At 28.2% G+C, this 16,316-nt stretch overlaps 1 protein-coding gene across 8 annotated transcripts in view; it reads right to left on the bottom strand.

The window, feature by feature from the left end:
* The window catches only part of Scrib (scribble planar cell polarity protein), a 39,440-nt gene extending 23,230 nt beyond the window's left edge, over positions 1–16,210 (bottom strand). For 3 of the 8 annotated variants that reach the window (XM_074247109.1, XM_074247112.1, XM_074247110.1), the window contains exons 1-2: positions 15,802–16,209; positions 15,069–15,186 (exon numbers count right to left, since the gene is read on the bottom strand). In XM_074247109.1, coding sequence (XP_074103210.1) covers positions 15,069–15,186; positions 15,802–15,963 — 280 coding nt within the window. In that variant the 5' untranslated portion in view covers positions 15,964–16,209. Of the gene's footprint in view, positions 1–15,068; positions 15,187–15,801 lie in introns of all 8 variants that reach the window. The other 5 variants (XM_074247107.1, XM_074247108.1, XM_074247111.1 and 2 more) reach the window with 3 other exon arrangements.
* Between the last annotated feature and the right edge of the window lie 106 nt (positions 16,211–16,316).

Genomic DNA, 16,316 nt, shown 5'->3' with positions numbered 1-16,316 from the left:
TCTTGAATCAAGTTAATTTTTTTTCAGAGTAATAATAATAAATAATTTGTCGTAAGAAAATTAAAAATGCAGTCGTACTAATTAAAATTTAAATAAACTGGGTAGTTCTTAACACCGTATCCTTTGAATCTAAATTACACCGGTATTTGTGAAGGGACTTGTCATGTCGGAAGTACGCTTTATAATCGAGACAATAACACGCAAACAGTGTTAATTATAATTATAAATAAATTAACCATCAATAAATAAATTCTGCATTAATTACTATAAATAAAATTGTGGAACATAAATTCAATAGAGTTGAGCGGAAAATTCTTTTATTTAATTCATCTAGCTAAAGATTGTTCAATTCAAGAGTTTAAAAACTAAAAAAACTCTTTTTTCATGCTCATTAAGTAAAACGAGCGTATAATTAGAGTGTCTACGAGCGGCTTTTAGTTTTTATGGCCGTCTAAATGCAAGTACTGCAAAAAAATAATTTTTACGAACAACGTACATAGTAAAAATTTTAAATTGAAATGAAAACAGTAGCCTTGGCTGGGAAGTACGCTTACTAGTCAGCAGTGAATGTGGTACCTGTTGCAATCGATGCAGCTACACGATACATAAATCGTTAGAAATGTTACTACTATTATGTATCTTTATTACTATTACTATTACTATTATTATTATAATTTTATGTGTTTTGTCCGATGTTGTGTGGTATGTAAATGTAGATATATCACACATAAAAGTGAGATACTCCAAGTTGAGGAAAATAGCTGAATACTTTATAATACTACACTGCAGGCGGCAATCGCAGACTTTACTCAATTCAATTTGTGTTGAGGTAATGTGTACACGTAATGTACGTAATGTAGTATTATAATACATAACATCAGATAATATTAGATTTGTATGATATGTTTATGCAGAGAGCACAGATTAAAGTGCAAATTTTTATATAAATGTCGATTAAAATAATTTTTAATTTGCTTATTAAAATAAAAAATATCCATAAATATTTTTTGGTTAAAAAATTAATATACCAAGATGTTTATTCAATTTTTGAGGCCAAAAATCTTTGGTAAATATTTACAAATGGAGTAAACGATTTTAATTTTCATTTTTTTGAACAAAATTTCTATTTGATTTTTTTTTTTTTAAATACATTAAAAAAATGAACAGTTTAAAAATAAAGATGTTGATTATCATAATTTTCAAAAAAATTTATAAATTTTTAGAAAATTGCGATATTCAATTTTTTTTTTTTAATCAAAAAATAATAAAATATAAATTTTATCCAAAAACATGAGCCAAAATTTTTTCCAACTTTTGAAGGCAAAAAAGCTATCGAAATCTTTATTTTTTTCTTTCACGAGATTTTTTATTATGAACGCGCCGTAAAAATAAGCAAAGTCATAAAAAAAATAAAAAAATGTTGATTTTTCACCTAGATATTGTCTGAAAATAATTTCAATTTTTTGTCAGTGTGAATTTAAATGACAGCTTACGAATTGCAATTATCATATACGCTAGTTATGGATTAGATGCAAATTAAAATTATAGATATATATGCGGCAAAAAGTTCTAGCAACGAGAATAAAGTTTTAATAAAAGCTCGAGTTTGTTGATGTTTGATGAGGGCAAACCTGTTGCCACTGTTGTCCCTCAAAGCTTTTATCTCTTGTCTATGTAAATGCAAGTAAAATAATGATAATAAAAGTTGAGAGCATGAGCAAGTAGATACATGATAAAACGTCATTTAACGAGTTCCTCTCTGGCTGCGAGCAGAGATCTTTTTAATAAGATGAGATGATATGAGATTTGTGGTACGCTTGTATATGTACGGGTGTACGGTGATGCTGTTCTAGTATCCATTGTAGCTGTACGACAGACATACAGTACAGATTCTACTGCATTGGTGGATAGAAACACAGTTGGGAGAAATGTTTGTGTATTCACGAGCCCACGTAAACTTTCATTATATTATATTACAACTTATAACGAACAGACCAACAAACTCTATAGGCAGAATTCAGTACTTTGTTATTAATATATACTTTGTTTTGTATCAAACGCTACAACTTTGGGGGCAAACTTAATACTGCTATTTACTTTGCTAAGATACTGAATGAGTTATAAACTTTTAATGAATTTATTGGAGTCAAATTAAAGGAATGTTTGTTAGTTATTAACTCAATAAACAATAATATTTGTGTCATGGGGCGAAATAAGAAAATATTGTTTAAATTAGACGATGAATTTGATGCAATTAAAAGTTTATTGTTATATAAAAATGTAATAAACTTTTAAACGGAGAGCAATGCAATTAAATTGTTTGAAGTTGTATACAATATGCTTTTAATGGAATTTAAAAACACACCCCGGTATGACGTACCAATTGAGGCCACTTTGTTTAATGCATTGAATACTTCTTGGAAAAGCTCTGAAGTAGAGCATCACGGAAATTATATAGATATATTTTTCTGGGCAAAACCTCAATTTTACAACAAATCGTCGTTTTATAAATAGCGTTACTCAGTGTTAATGTATGTATGTATGTTTTATATTTATTTACTTTTTCTTCATTTATATAAAAGTTGGTTAATCATAAACAAAACTAAAAATAATTATTTATTTTTCATTAAAAGCGGAATAGATGAGATGCTGGTCTGCGATTTTCATCAACAAGTGGAATCATTAATTTATTATGAAAGAGTGTTTTGATTTGATGGTACGAAGATTAGCAGATATGCAAAATTTCATTTTCAATGAAATAAATTGATGCTATTGCAGGAACGTTATTATTATTTGAATTTGATTTTTTTAATATTATGTCTGATAATAAATTTATTAAAAAATTGTTTCAAAAAGTCATTAAATCAGCGAAAATGTTCAACAGTTTAGTTTTAAAGCAATATCAGCTGTAATAGTAGCTGTTATCCAAAGCGTGGGCGTAGATTTTAAAGGATAATTGGAAAATAGGGCTTGACGTTACATGTCAATCTAATTTTGATGCAACAGGCGTACGATAACAGATGCAAGGACATATATACTTGAAATTCCACGAACATGTATACATATACCGAGTAGTTTGGGGTGAATATAATAACGGGATCGATAAATATAGAAGCTATATCGGGGAAACATTGAAGAATTCCCCACACGATTTTGCTGACGAATTTTCAACAAGCAAACTTGAATTATGTAGTCAATCAGTTTATAAATATAGGGAACGTTAGGCACCTATAGGTTAAGTCTTTACTTCCTCTATGTGCTCTTGAGAAAGTTTTAAGCTTCAACATGCAACGTCATGTTGTTTGCTGATGATTATAATGATCAATCAATAATTCAGAACTATAAATATGTAAGTATAAATATTTATACTCTGGAAATAGAAGAGGTACTTCTACCATCGCTTTAATTTTGTCAGAAGGAAAAAATCATTTTTGATATCGATTTAAAGAGGACTCGATAATTTTGTTAGAGGGGCTTTTTAAAGGTTAGAGAATTTTCAAAAGCCTCGATACACTTAATTAATAGTTTATTGATTTCATTTAACAGTTTGTGGTCTAAATGGGCTGTTTTAATAATTTTTTTGTTGAAAATGGTGTTGTACTTTAGAAAAGATTAAATTAACATACGAGATGTTCGAAATATTTTTAAAATGTTATACGAGATAAGATAAAAAGAATTTTAAAAGAAAGGAAAATATTTGACTTGTAAATTAAAAATATCAAATGAAAAATACGAAGTCTTTGGTATAAAATCCCAGATACAGCAATTTGTATTCATGTGTAATTTACTAATGTTTATACGGTGATACAATTTTTTACGATATAAAAAAAAAAAAAAATTGTATAATAATTTTAAAAGAAAACAAATTTTCAGAAGCACTGAAGCGTGATTTTAATTTCCTTGTAGCTTGATATGAACTAGAGTAACAATTATCGATCGATATTTTTTGTTAATATTTGTAAATACTTTTTTACGTAAAAATTCTATCATAACGTTACTTTGATTAAATTTTTTTTTCCAATTTCCAGATAATGAGGATAGGAATGAAAAAAAAAATTAAACCTTTAAATTAAAATTCCTACGGTTGACCTTTTTCGCCCATACAATGCAGTACTCTTAAAATCGTTTTATTGAGGTGCGTTCAATGATTTTTTTTTTTTACTTTGAATCATAAATATTTTGAGATTAAAAGTTGAAAGCTTTTGTTATCAATTTAAAAGCTTTTTCAACTTAAAAAGTTATACAAACACAAATGAAATGCATAGATATTTTTATGTACGTAGGATATAAATAGGATTTTATATAATACATTTATTTGGCTGGATCCATACGGTTAAATATCTGTCAGATAACAAAAATAAAAATACAGTCACAAACTAGTTCACACCATCAATAGGAAACACGACTTTAATCTGACATTCCGAGTGTCTATTCCAAACAATAAAATATCTATATGTATATGTATACATAACTAAACAGTTTTATCGGCAATGTGGAAGATGAAATTTTATCGAGAAATAACGTTGAGAAATAATAACAGTACTGCAAGACCTGGAATACCGTGGGTATTTTTTAATGATTTGCAATATAAGAAAGAAATTCCTTTACATGCATCCATTATTCGATAACATCTTTTTTTATTATTATCTAGTAAAGTTTTTAAATTAAAATTCATGTTCTATTACATTGCATTCGATATGTATTAATTAAAAATTACATGGGCATTCTCGATATTAAATGACGAGCATTATATTTAATATTGAAAAGAATGAGAGAACGTCGGGCAATATTGAATTTTATTATAAAAATACGGACAAAGGAAATTTAATAAAAGAATGAATTAGTATCTTTATTTTTTAATAAAATCGGATTAGCGATAAAAGCATTAACTCCAAAATAAATGCCAAAAATACTCGAAAAGAAAGAAACCTTTACTCGTTGTTTATATATTGTATACTGTAGATAACAAATCAGACATTTAATTTAATAAATAAAGCGGATAAAAGCATCTCGAGTCTGAAGGATATTATAAAAAATTAATTTTATTATCACGGCGATAATTGTTAAGAATAAAACTTAATTTGACATGATATGATTGTAAGAATCTTGGCAAAAGTAAAAATACATTGAAAATAAAATGGAAATGACACAATTAGTCCATTAACTCACAGCGTGTTACCATTTTTATTACATTACCGACCGTATATATGTATTAGATTTACATCAATTTTATCAAAATGATTTTCCTGTCAGCATTTTTTGTAACACTTTTTCCCGTTATATTTTATTAAATTTTTTATCTCTATTTCTCTTGATCTTCACGTGTATTGATGCAAGAGCTATAAAGTCAAGGATAAATTTTCTCACGATGAAAAATAATCGGACGTAAGACATCGACTTCCCTTTGAGTCAGCCAGAGTCTATAGAATAGTAAGAAGTGTAAGTTGCTTTATTTACTTATTTATATAGTATTTACTGTACAGTATAGTATATTATTCAAGATAGAGCACTAAATGTAACTGAAAACGTCCGGGAAGCACGAATGGGGAAGAACTAACGCAATCCAATTGGACAGAACCTTATTTAGTTTCCTCGGGTAACTAATTATTATTCATATCATGTTTCATCGTACTGTTAACTTTGTTTCAACTTACTTTTCTTCAGTATTCATCAGTATTTTCAATAATAAATTATTTACGACTTAAAACAGTTATTATAGAAAAATCATTTACATTGACTGTTTAGTGAAGAAATTCTTCAACAGCAATTAAAATTAATTTAAATTTTTAGAAAAAATTTTTCAATTTTCAAAATCAAAAAACTTATTTTATCAAACCAGTATTTTATTTTCTCAAGTCTAATGATAATTCTATCGAAAAATATCAATAAGTTACTTTTCTATAAATAAAATCAAAATATATCAAACTCCCGACTGTCAAAGAAAAAGTTTTACTTCGAGAAAATCTCGAAGATTGATATTTTAATCAAAAGGAGAAACGAGAAATAATTGAGAAAAAAAAATCGACACATACTTGAAGCTGTCATTATCGCTATGACTATTATTACAATAATAATAATTATTATTATTGTTGTTGGAATAATAATAATAACAATAATAATTATTATTATTATCGCAAGTAAAAGAGACTATTTGTTACGGCTTCGACAACTTCTCCACGCGCCCCAGTTTACTCAGCTCACCCCCCGTCTGTCATCGGGCACCGACACACCAACACTCTCGTCTTCTTCGATCGCTTTTCAATGTCCTCCGGTGTACTATAAGAAGACCAATGGACTCTATTTATTCCCCAATGTCTATATAACCTTCTTCAAACTATTTTCTCTGATCTCATTTTCTTTGCTCTATATTATCCAGCAAAAATCTTTGAATGATAAAATTTCAAACTCTAAATATTATTTTTCTTCCACCCTAAACAAATATTTTACATTTTATTTCCCACCCATACAAATAAATAATAATAAAAATAATTATAATAAATTCTAACACTAATAACGACACAGAAATAATAAATAAAACGGAAATGATATAATTTCGTAGATTATATTTAATTTCTTAGTCTCTTTACCCTCATCCGTAGTTCGTCAACTGAATCTACTGGTGATCAATCAGCCGAGGAAATATCATTCCACCCTCTCACTCACAAATCTATCGGCCTTATATTTCTCCAAAGTAAAGAAATTAAATTAATTTAACTAGATGCTCCAATAGCCAATGACAACAAGACGATTAAATTGAATTGCAGAAACACTTAACCAACAGTTCTGATAACGTCTAACTTCATTCAATACATTGTCGTATAGTACATGAGCATCGAATATTCTACTCCACTTGCTCCGTAATCAACAAACAATAGATTTTGGGGTGAAGAAAGGGATGGAATATCGGGGAGAATATTGCGAGACAATAGCACAAACCAGTTGACGTAGACGATTAATATGATTCGAAGCAAACGATATTGAACGACAAGTGCTCAACATGGGTACAAAGCCCGCAGTACTGACTAATCCTCACCAACTAGATAGCTCAAATGTCAACTAGATTTGATACTTTAAGTAGAATAATTATCAAACTTATTTACTAGTACGAGTAATCTCCCGTACTAATATTCAACTCGGTACAAGTTTAAACGTCTCTATAGTTTGCTTACCCTCTACTACGCTGATAAAAAGATTTGTTATTCTTCAAAAAATATTCATCAAAAGTTAAAAAATAATTTTTTAAAATTATTAAATCAAAAAAATTATTTAATTACAATGAATGAATTTTTCTATTAATTTATGCGATCTATATATTTTTAATTTATATTTATGTTATCACTATCGTTATTGAGTTAAAGGGATCTGGCTTGCTGGGAAACTTTTGATATTCAGGTTAAATATACTAAAATAACACGTATAGGTAACATTAAATAATCATTGATTATTTTGGGCGTTGGGGGAGTTGAAACGCGACTAAAACTGTCGAGTGGTGGTCTATTTTCGTAGACAGCTGGTACATTTGTAATACAAGTGAATTAAAAATTAAGATTCGTTATTTAAATATACTTTTTATTAGGTCATTAATCGAATGAGCTAAAAATAACTGTAAGCTTTAAAACTCTCGATAAATCGCTAAAAAATTAGTTTATTAATTTTTTATAAATTTAAAATTTTAAAAGTTACATTCTCGCGTGTCTAAAGTACGTCAGAATGACTCAGGATATGGATAAGACTTAAAAGTAACGATAATGATACTGTTTAGGGATAATAATAAGAAAATAACATTACATTGGAAGTTTATAAAAATGATAAAGTGCATTCAATTGAATAAATTGATTACTATCGAGATAAATTCTGAGATGACTGGGTGGAGCTGGGTGAAGCCATGGATGTTATGAGTAAGTTAAACAAGAAGAGAAGCAATAAATAAGAATGAGAATATAAAAAGAAGGGAAGAATGCTCGCGATGTAATGCTTGTTGTCGATGGACTACCCACGCTCAAGATTAATCGCGCGACTTAAAAAAGAGTTTAACGCTTGCTTACTAGTAATAGCCCAACAATAGAATCCGTCAAAGTGTCTGAGATGTATAAATATACTAGCCTCTTTTACGAGTTGTGCTGGTGGGCAAGTTTCAATGCTATCAATTTATATTTTGTTCTACAGGTTATGGGCTTTGTTTCGGTTTTTTGAGGCGCTTTGTAGTGTACACTGAAAAAAAAAATTATATTTTATTTTTGAACCAATAAAATCATTTTTGAAAGCTTTATCATCTTAAAATTCTTTAAATGATAAATTTCGTTTGGTTTAAATTAATTTTATTTGATTAAAAAATTTTTTTCTTGAATCAAGTCAATTTTTTTCCAGTACAAATTCACGAGAAACTCTTATTTGATGATGACAGTCTCTAAAAGTATCAAAAAATAAAAATAGACATTAGTAATGATTTTTAACGATTTAATGCAGAGTTATATTAACTGCTGAGATATTAAAATATTTATCGTCGATATTCTTAAGAATAAAAAAATTTTCTGGAACAATCATTATTCTTGCCTATTGGTGGAATCAAGGCACAGTATAAGCAGTATCATTATTATTATTATTATTGTTCTTATAGAAAAAGAAAAAGAGTCTATAAGTGCCGGCACACCTCTATTTAACGTCTAATCGTTTTCTCAAGCTATTTTTTACTCCATCTTACTTTTTTTCCGATAGATTACAGTCTGTGGATAAACGTTATTGTTATTACTTAAATACAAAGAAGAAGCTAAAGCGTAATAATTCAATTTTAAGATAAAGAAAATTTAATTTTTTTTTATTTTCATCCAGAATCTTGTGTCTTAGATAAATCATTGAACGGTGAAGTATCCATTGTTATTACGAAGTAAAAAAATTGATGCTTAATAGAATGAACAGATAGAAGAAACGTTCAAGGCTCATGGAGCCCAGCCATGTGTACCAACTTCCGTCGTCCAGAAGGGCCAAGGCTTCTTTTGCAATCTTTACAGACGTATACAAATAAGTAAAGGTTTTATACAAAGGTAGAGCAGAATAAAAGGTAGCTGAGAAAAATGGGTTACTTTTTGTTGGTTCAACTTTGAATAAACCTAGATATAGAGGCGCCTGTTTTTTCTCTTAAGGGCTATCAGTTTCTACGACGTGTGAAAAATATCAGGAGATGAGCGTACTTATGCTGAACGCTTAAAAATAATTCCATTCATGAAAAAGTGGCAAGGAGAACTATTTTAAAAAAATTCAATCGGTTTTTATTCTATATAAATTTAATTAATGTGATTTTATGGTGGTATTAAGCGCCTGTAAAATTATAAATTAGTAAACTAAAAATATGTTTACTGAAAAAACTGTACAACAGGCTTGAAACTTTAATTTACAGACTTTTTTAATTAACTCCGTTCTAAGTATATCTGTAAGCTATTCATTAAAAATTAACTAAACTTTTTTTTTTTTTTTTAATTTTTATTACATTATGCGAGTAAAATTCAACAAAGAAGTCGTGCCCGTTAATTAAAAAAGTTATTGTTGAATAAGTAAAGTAGATGATTGAAAATTTTTTTTTGTCTCTAATCCTCATGTTCTTCAGCCTACTCTATTTATATAAATATCTATATGTAAAATATAATATAGAGGATGATTTTAACTCAATATTTAACGATGTAGATATCATATATTAAAATTGCATTTATTAATCAAATATAAATCGCTAAATTTAAATTAAAAATAATTCAATAATTGTTATTGTTAATTTTAGGAGTAATAAAATACCAAAATTATGTCAGTATATTAAAAAAGCCTCATGAAATATGAGATTAAGCTCTGATGGAGTTTGTCACCGTAATTTGAATAGAATATTAATATTAATGTGAAAAAATAAAAAGGTTTTAGGCAAAAAAAATGAGGTGCAGAACCACACCCGCCCAATTATCCCTAAGGGGTTAATATCGAGGTCGTTGAGTTTAAAAGTTAAATGAAAGGCTGCACAAGGCTAATAATACTGAGGTTAATACTATAATTACATTATTCCCGTTTTATTTACTCGATCTCATCATGAACATCAACGATGCTCATTCTTATGCTATACTCAATCTCAAACTCGGTATTTTTAAATTTAAAAAATAAATATAAATTCTTCCGATACAATATTTCCCGTATCAGCCAAAAGTTATGCAAAAATATAAACATAAAGTCAATTAAAAAAATAAATATTAAATATCGAAAATCTATAAAGCAAAAAGTCACAAACTAGGTTAAAAAATTTACATTAAATTATTTTTCCCGTAATTACTGTTTGCAATTTAACCTACTAATTGGATTTCAATAATTGTTCAAATATTCTCCGTTGGTTTGGTGAATAATATATATAGGTCTGAAAGTTCAATGGGTGACACATGACGCCTTATTTTTTCTGCTCTGTAGACCAAAGATTATTTTTAAAAATTAATTTGAAAGACCTTTGGAGAATAATAATTATTTAAATGTGTATTAAATGTCACGTTAAATGTAACGCCGCTGGCCTACTTAAAAACAAATCCTACACTGTGTTGCTCTCAGTATCGTCCTCTAAAGTAGAATGTACTACCATTTAATAACTAGTACGTTATATATGGAGTAAATGTGTTTTATGTTGACGTTATGCTAGCAATAAACGACCGCTACGCGGTATATATATAAATGTATATATAAGTAGACACATGCATACAACAACTGTGTTAAATTTATCTTGATTAATGCTGTACGACCTGATTTTTATTTTAATTAATTATTTGTTTTCTCTCTTTTCTCAGTGACTTCGTAGCGAAACATTTTTAAGATTAATCGATTGTACATTTTTTACTTTCAATTATGTTTAATTAATATACACACTAAATCTTTTATAAAATTTTATGTAAATATAATTACAATGATAAATACTCTAATAACTTAACAAGTTAAAAAAATTTATATAATGTTTAATCTGTAATTTTTCCATCTGAGAAATTTTTTTTCGTAAAATGCATAGAAATAAAAAAAAAATCATTTTACTATAAATTAATGAACACTGATTCAAAAACACACAATCGTTAATAACTTTTTTATTACAAGCTTGTAATTGTATCGAGTAATTCTAAACAACTTTGTTTCATAAAAAATCTCATGTTTTTATTCTTTCGTTTTAAATATAAAAAAAAAAAAAAAAAAAAAATACTTCTCGTTGTCTATTGAATGAATAGTACTGTAAGACTAATTACAATAAATGTATTAACAATTATTATCAACAATAGAGTAGCTCGACCTATTAATTGTAAAACTGGAGGATAATTACACACAGAAGCTGAGTACAAATGAAATTATAATATCTTGCTAGCGTAATTAATAAAATAATTCAGTGGCGTTCTCCACAATATATTAATTCACCTGTGCCGCATACCTACGAAATACTTTATGCCATTGAATCAATTACCCAGTCCTTTACTGCATTTCTACACTCTATGAAAAAAAAAAAATTAGCTACCGTATAATGTACCGGGGGATATTACGACGGTTATTACACGGTTTAACTCATCCGCGAATCAACCCAGAGTATTTTGAATGAAAATAAAAAAATAAAACGGCTTTTCATATTTTAAACTCGATGTTTATACTGTGGATGAATGAATACAACAAATGTTTGAATGATAAATAAATATAAATACGATTAAATAAATAGGCTCTTTATACAACTGGTTTTTTCTTAATATATGTAGGTTACATAAATATTTTTTATATAAAACAGGTATTTTTATAAAATATATCTCTTTTTATAAAATATATTTCTTTATTATAATGTAAAAAAAACTGTAACTGTTTGACATTTAAAATAAACTATTCTTATTATCAGAATGCATTTTTAAAAACTAAAAGGCGTTTGATTAAAGACTTGGTTTAATAGGTTATAAAAACGTTTGGGTGTAATGAAAGAACATGATTGATTTATTTTATTGCACTTTACAGGTGCCGAATAGTTTTAAGTACCATTGAAAATTTTTTAATTATTTTCATTGAAAAGAGCCTATAAATGTCGAGTTTATTGTTGTAATATTTCATTTTTTTTTCATAGTTATATTAATTTAATTGTTTTTTCTTTAAATTATATTTTAAAAATTTTACAAAATTAAATCAACTCATGCAAACTATTTTTATTTTCTACTTTATTTATTTTGATAGGCTAACGATGGATCTAAATTTGAAAATATTTTGAGAAATGATTAATCTATTGATATAAGTGAAGCAAGAAAAAGTAACCATCTATCTTGAGAGCTTTTAAACAAAAACATTTATGAAAAAAGTTAGATAAGGAGCTTTGAATTTGACGCCAGTGCTGTATAATTTTTTACTCGAGTACTCAAAAAATAATTCTTTACTTTGACAGCGGATGGAAACAAAAAAATTTAATATAAAATTAATGACCAAAAGTTTTTGTTAAAGTTAATCTGTCTCTACATTCTACTGTAAATATTTATTGATGAGAAGTAAATAATGATAGTAATTTTTTTTTTAACGAAGGACTAAAATTAAGAGCTTTAAATTAAATTTTAAAATATTTTTTTTTTTTTAATCAAAAGAAACTTGTTTGATAAATAAATTACTCATCAGTTTAATAAATATTTTCTGACTGGCATTTAAAAATGATGAAAAAATGCTTTTACTCCGCCCAGATGATTAATAATCTATATAGTTATTTTTTTTTTCTTTTTATTTTGTATTTTAAAAATAGTTAATGACAAATCGACAAGACGAAGAATAATGTCATCATTACAGCTTATAGAAATAGCGTATGCTCATCGCATAAAAAAACTACTCATCATGATGCGACACGAGTGAAGCGGAAATACCAATTGGTTGGTCGATTGTAAAAACATCTCAGTCTTAGTGAAAGTTTTTCAGCATAACTAATTTTTTATTATTTTTATTTACAATACTGAATACAAAATAAATAAATTATCGTCATTGTAATGCTCGATAAATCAGAAAAAATTATCACCTTTCATTTAATACACATGCGAGTTCAAATATGTAAAAGATTGTTACAAAGGAAGTGTAAGAAAAAAATAATATGAATACCATATTGAGGTAAAAAATTTGAAATTGCAAAAAATAGTTCAATTTAGTTACGAAGACTGATGGAACGGAATAAAGACTCGGTTTTCTACCGCAAAGTGACTTTGTGAAAACGAATAAGTAACTCTAAAGAAATAAAGAGAATATAAAAAAATTAAAAAAAAAAAAAAAACGAGCTTAAGGTATAAAGAGAAAAAATAGGTATAAGAAGAAGCTCTGAGTAAATCCACTCTCAGTGATCTGGGACAACTTGTCTACTCCGGTACCGTGTCGTCGTAGTCGTGGTCGTAGTCATGAAAAGGAGAATAAAAGTGAAATAATCAAGTTGAAGTAGTCGACAACGAGCACGATGCAACTAAAAGTCTGTAATTTTATTTTATAATAGAAAAATTTCACCGAATAAATCCCGTTTCAATACTTGTCATTTTTTAAATTAAAAATATTTATAATCATCCCCTGGAGATAAATCATTAAAAATTTTTCACCACGTGTTAAATATAATTTTATTGTAAATACAAGTCAGATTGCCCAGAAAGCTCAGGGTTTATTTATTTAAATCGTGAGCAACATTTTAAATCTAATCGTTGGAGAAACGGGAACCTATCTTTCAAAGTCAACTGGATATCTAAATGTTACTCAGCAGTAGTTTTAATAGAAGAGTAAAATTGTAGCAAGTGAAGAGAGTATAACGGCGCTTTACTGGCACTTAAGACCGCGGAGATTTACATCAAGTGTAATCGTCTTGGTCTTGGTCTTTTACTTCGTCTACTTCTATCATTATTTATCATTATTGTTACTGTATACTATGTATATATATATATATATATATATATATATATATATATATATATATATATATATATATATATATATATATATATATATATTTTCTATAAGGATGCCTGTAGAGAAACCACCGACTGTAGAGGAACGTAAACCAGGAAATTTACCGTTACGGTATTAATTTTCTGACAAAAAATTTCAGCCACTTTATTCAACATCCAGTCGAACGATCTGTTATTTTAATTCAATTCAATTCAGCTCAACTCATTAATATCTGCAATTATAACAATACAGTACAATACAATGCAATCTATTATTATTTATTGTTATTATATTATTCATAACTGGTTGCATAATTTATGTTTATCCGGAATACCTCTGAAATTTATCGATAACAATAATCTGTGTTACAATATATAATAATATAATAAATAGAGGCCAAGAATATAATAAAAAAATTCAATAAACACTCGAACATATAAACACATCTTTACATAAATCTATGTACACATTCAGAGCACATATGTACATTTATTTTACATACACGTAATGCTTGGAAGTATGGTACTGTATTTTATTATATTCTGTATTGTATTGTATTGTATTGTATTGTAGAGTAGAGTAGAGTAAAATAATGTAAGACTGTGTACATACACCTCGGGTCTTTACTTTCTCGCCACATGTCTGACAAGTTTGTGACGCTCGGGCTCGTAGTCGACGCGTCAATGCCGGCGTGACCATGTGCTACAATTCATTATATTATCAAAGTCGTTCCGCAATAATCGTCAACTCGGTGCAATGAAATTGTCCGATACTAACACAACTAAACGGAAGTATATATACTCTATGTATACATATATATGTATTTATATAAATATAATAAAACTTTAGTTTGTCGACTCAAACTCGGGCTCAATAAACTCTCTCTCTAAAAATGTCTGCAACCAAAAATAAAATCCACTATCCATTTAAACTTTTGTCATTCATCTACTTTTGCATTCAGCATGACAGTGATCATAATAATAATAATTATAATAGTAAGTAAATGTGTCACAAGAGAATTTTGAGTGAGAGACAAAAAAAAAGAGTTCGGAGCGATATATTTATATTCCGAAATCTTTAAAAATTATTATTGTTATTAAGACAAGAACAAGAAAAATTATTTTCAGAATTTATCATTAAAAACTCACCATTTCTTGAGATATCGAATTCGACGAGGTTTTCAAAGTTTTGAATATCTGGCGGTAATCGACGAATTTCATTGTCACTCAGTCCAAGTTTTCGTAGCCTTTGGAGTCGAAAAAAATTCTGAAATAAATAAATGAATGTTAATAATTTATTTAAAAAATTTTAAATATTAAAAAACAACCTACTTTATTTATTTATGTAAATAAAATATTTATTATGATTATAGATAAGGATCAAGTGATAATACTGAAGTTAGCGGTCAGCTGTCAATTTAAAAAAATTTTTTAACCAATTTTCACTTGTAATTTTTATTAATTTTCACATGTGAAAGTTTTTTTTTTATTAATTTAATTGCTAAAAAATTGTTAATGTCTGTCAACTTCAGTGTTTTATCAAGTGCGCGTTTTTAAAAATACGATAAACTCGTAGACTGAAAATGAAGAAAGGTAAAAAAAAAAATGAAACGTGACAAGTTAGGCAGGAGATCCACGAGCTCATGTGATGTTACGGGAATTGGAGGAGAATCGAGTGTGTGTGTTAAGGTGAAGGGGATAGCAAAATTAATAACGAGTTGTTAACACTGTCCTTGATGATCATGATTACACTAGGTGATTGTGATTATACTATATAAATATATAGATATATATTTAAGTATACGTTGAAGGTATGTGTGTATAAATAAAATATATAATGTGGTTAAAAAAGTTGGAATGTTGGTATGTGTTCTGGTTGTACCTTAGGTAAATCCCTGATATGATTGGCGTCCAGAAGGAGTTCCTCTAAACTTCTAGAGTACCTGAGGATATCCTCGGGCACGCTTGGCAGTGAGCAGTGACGCTTGTCAACGTATTCCACCTGCCTGTTACACCCTTTAAAGATTGGAATGCAGCGGAACATGGTATATACTAAACTCAACACACAACGTTTATCACACAACACTGTTATTCGCAACACCAAGCATTATTGTCACACGTATTATAACCACACTAGATTTATTTTAACCGGTACTAAGAGTGATTTATTTTTTATTCGGGCATATTTTTGCTAATTTGTTTATGGATTTTCGACCAGATTTACTTATTTTACTGTGTGTAGGTCCTGATTAAGAGAATACTAAAGACAGCTAAAAGTTGCGGGCGGCACGACACACACTATCACGCCCTACTCGGCTTCAAACGCGCTCGCTTCTGCCTCTAGATGTCTGACGTCACCACTGTGGCTTCTCCAAGGCGACATCAAGAAACTACCGC

This window comes from Cotesia typhae, unplaced genomic scaffold (genome assembly GCF_013202065.1).
Source record: "Cotesia typhae breed Kobodo isofemale line unplaced genomic scaffold, CoteBio_Ctyphae contig_48, whole genome shotgun sequence".
In the NCBI taxonomy this organism is placed as follows: Eukaryota; Metazoa; Arthropoda; class Insecta; order Hymenoptera; family Braconidae; genus Cotesia; species Cotesia typhae.
This window is presented reverse-complemented; position numbering and strand designations above follow the sequence as displayed.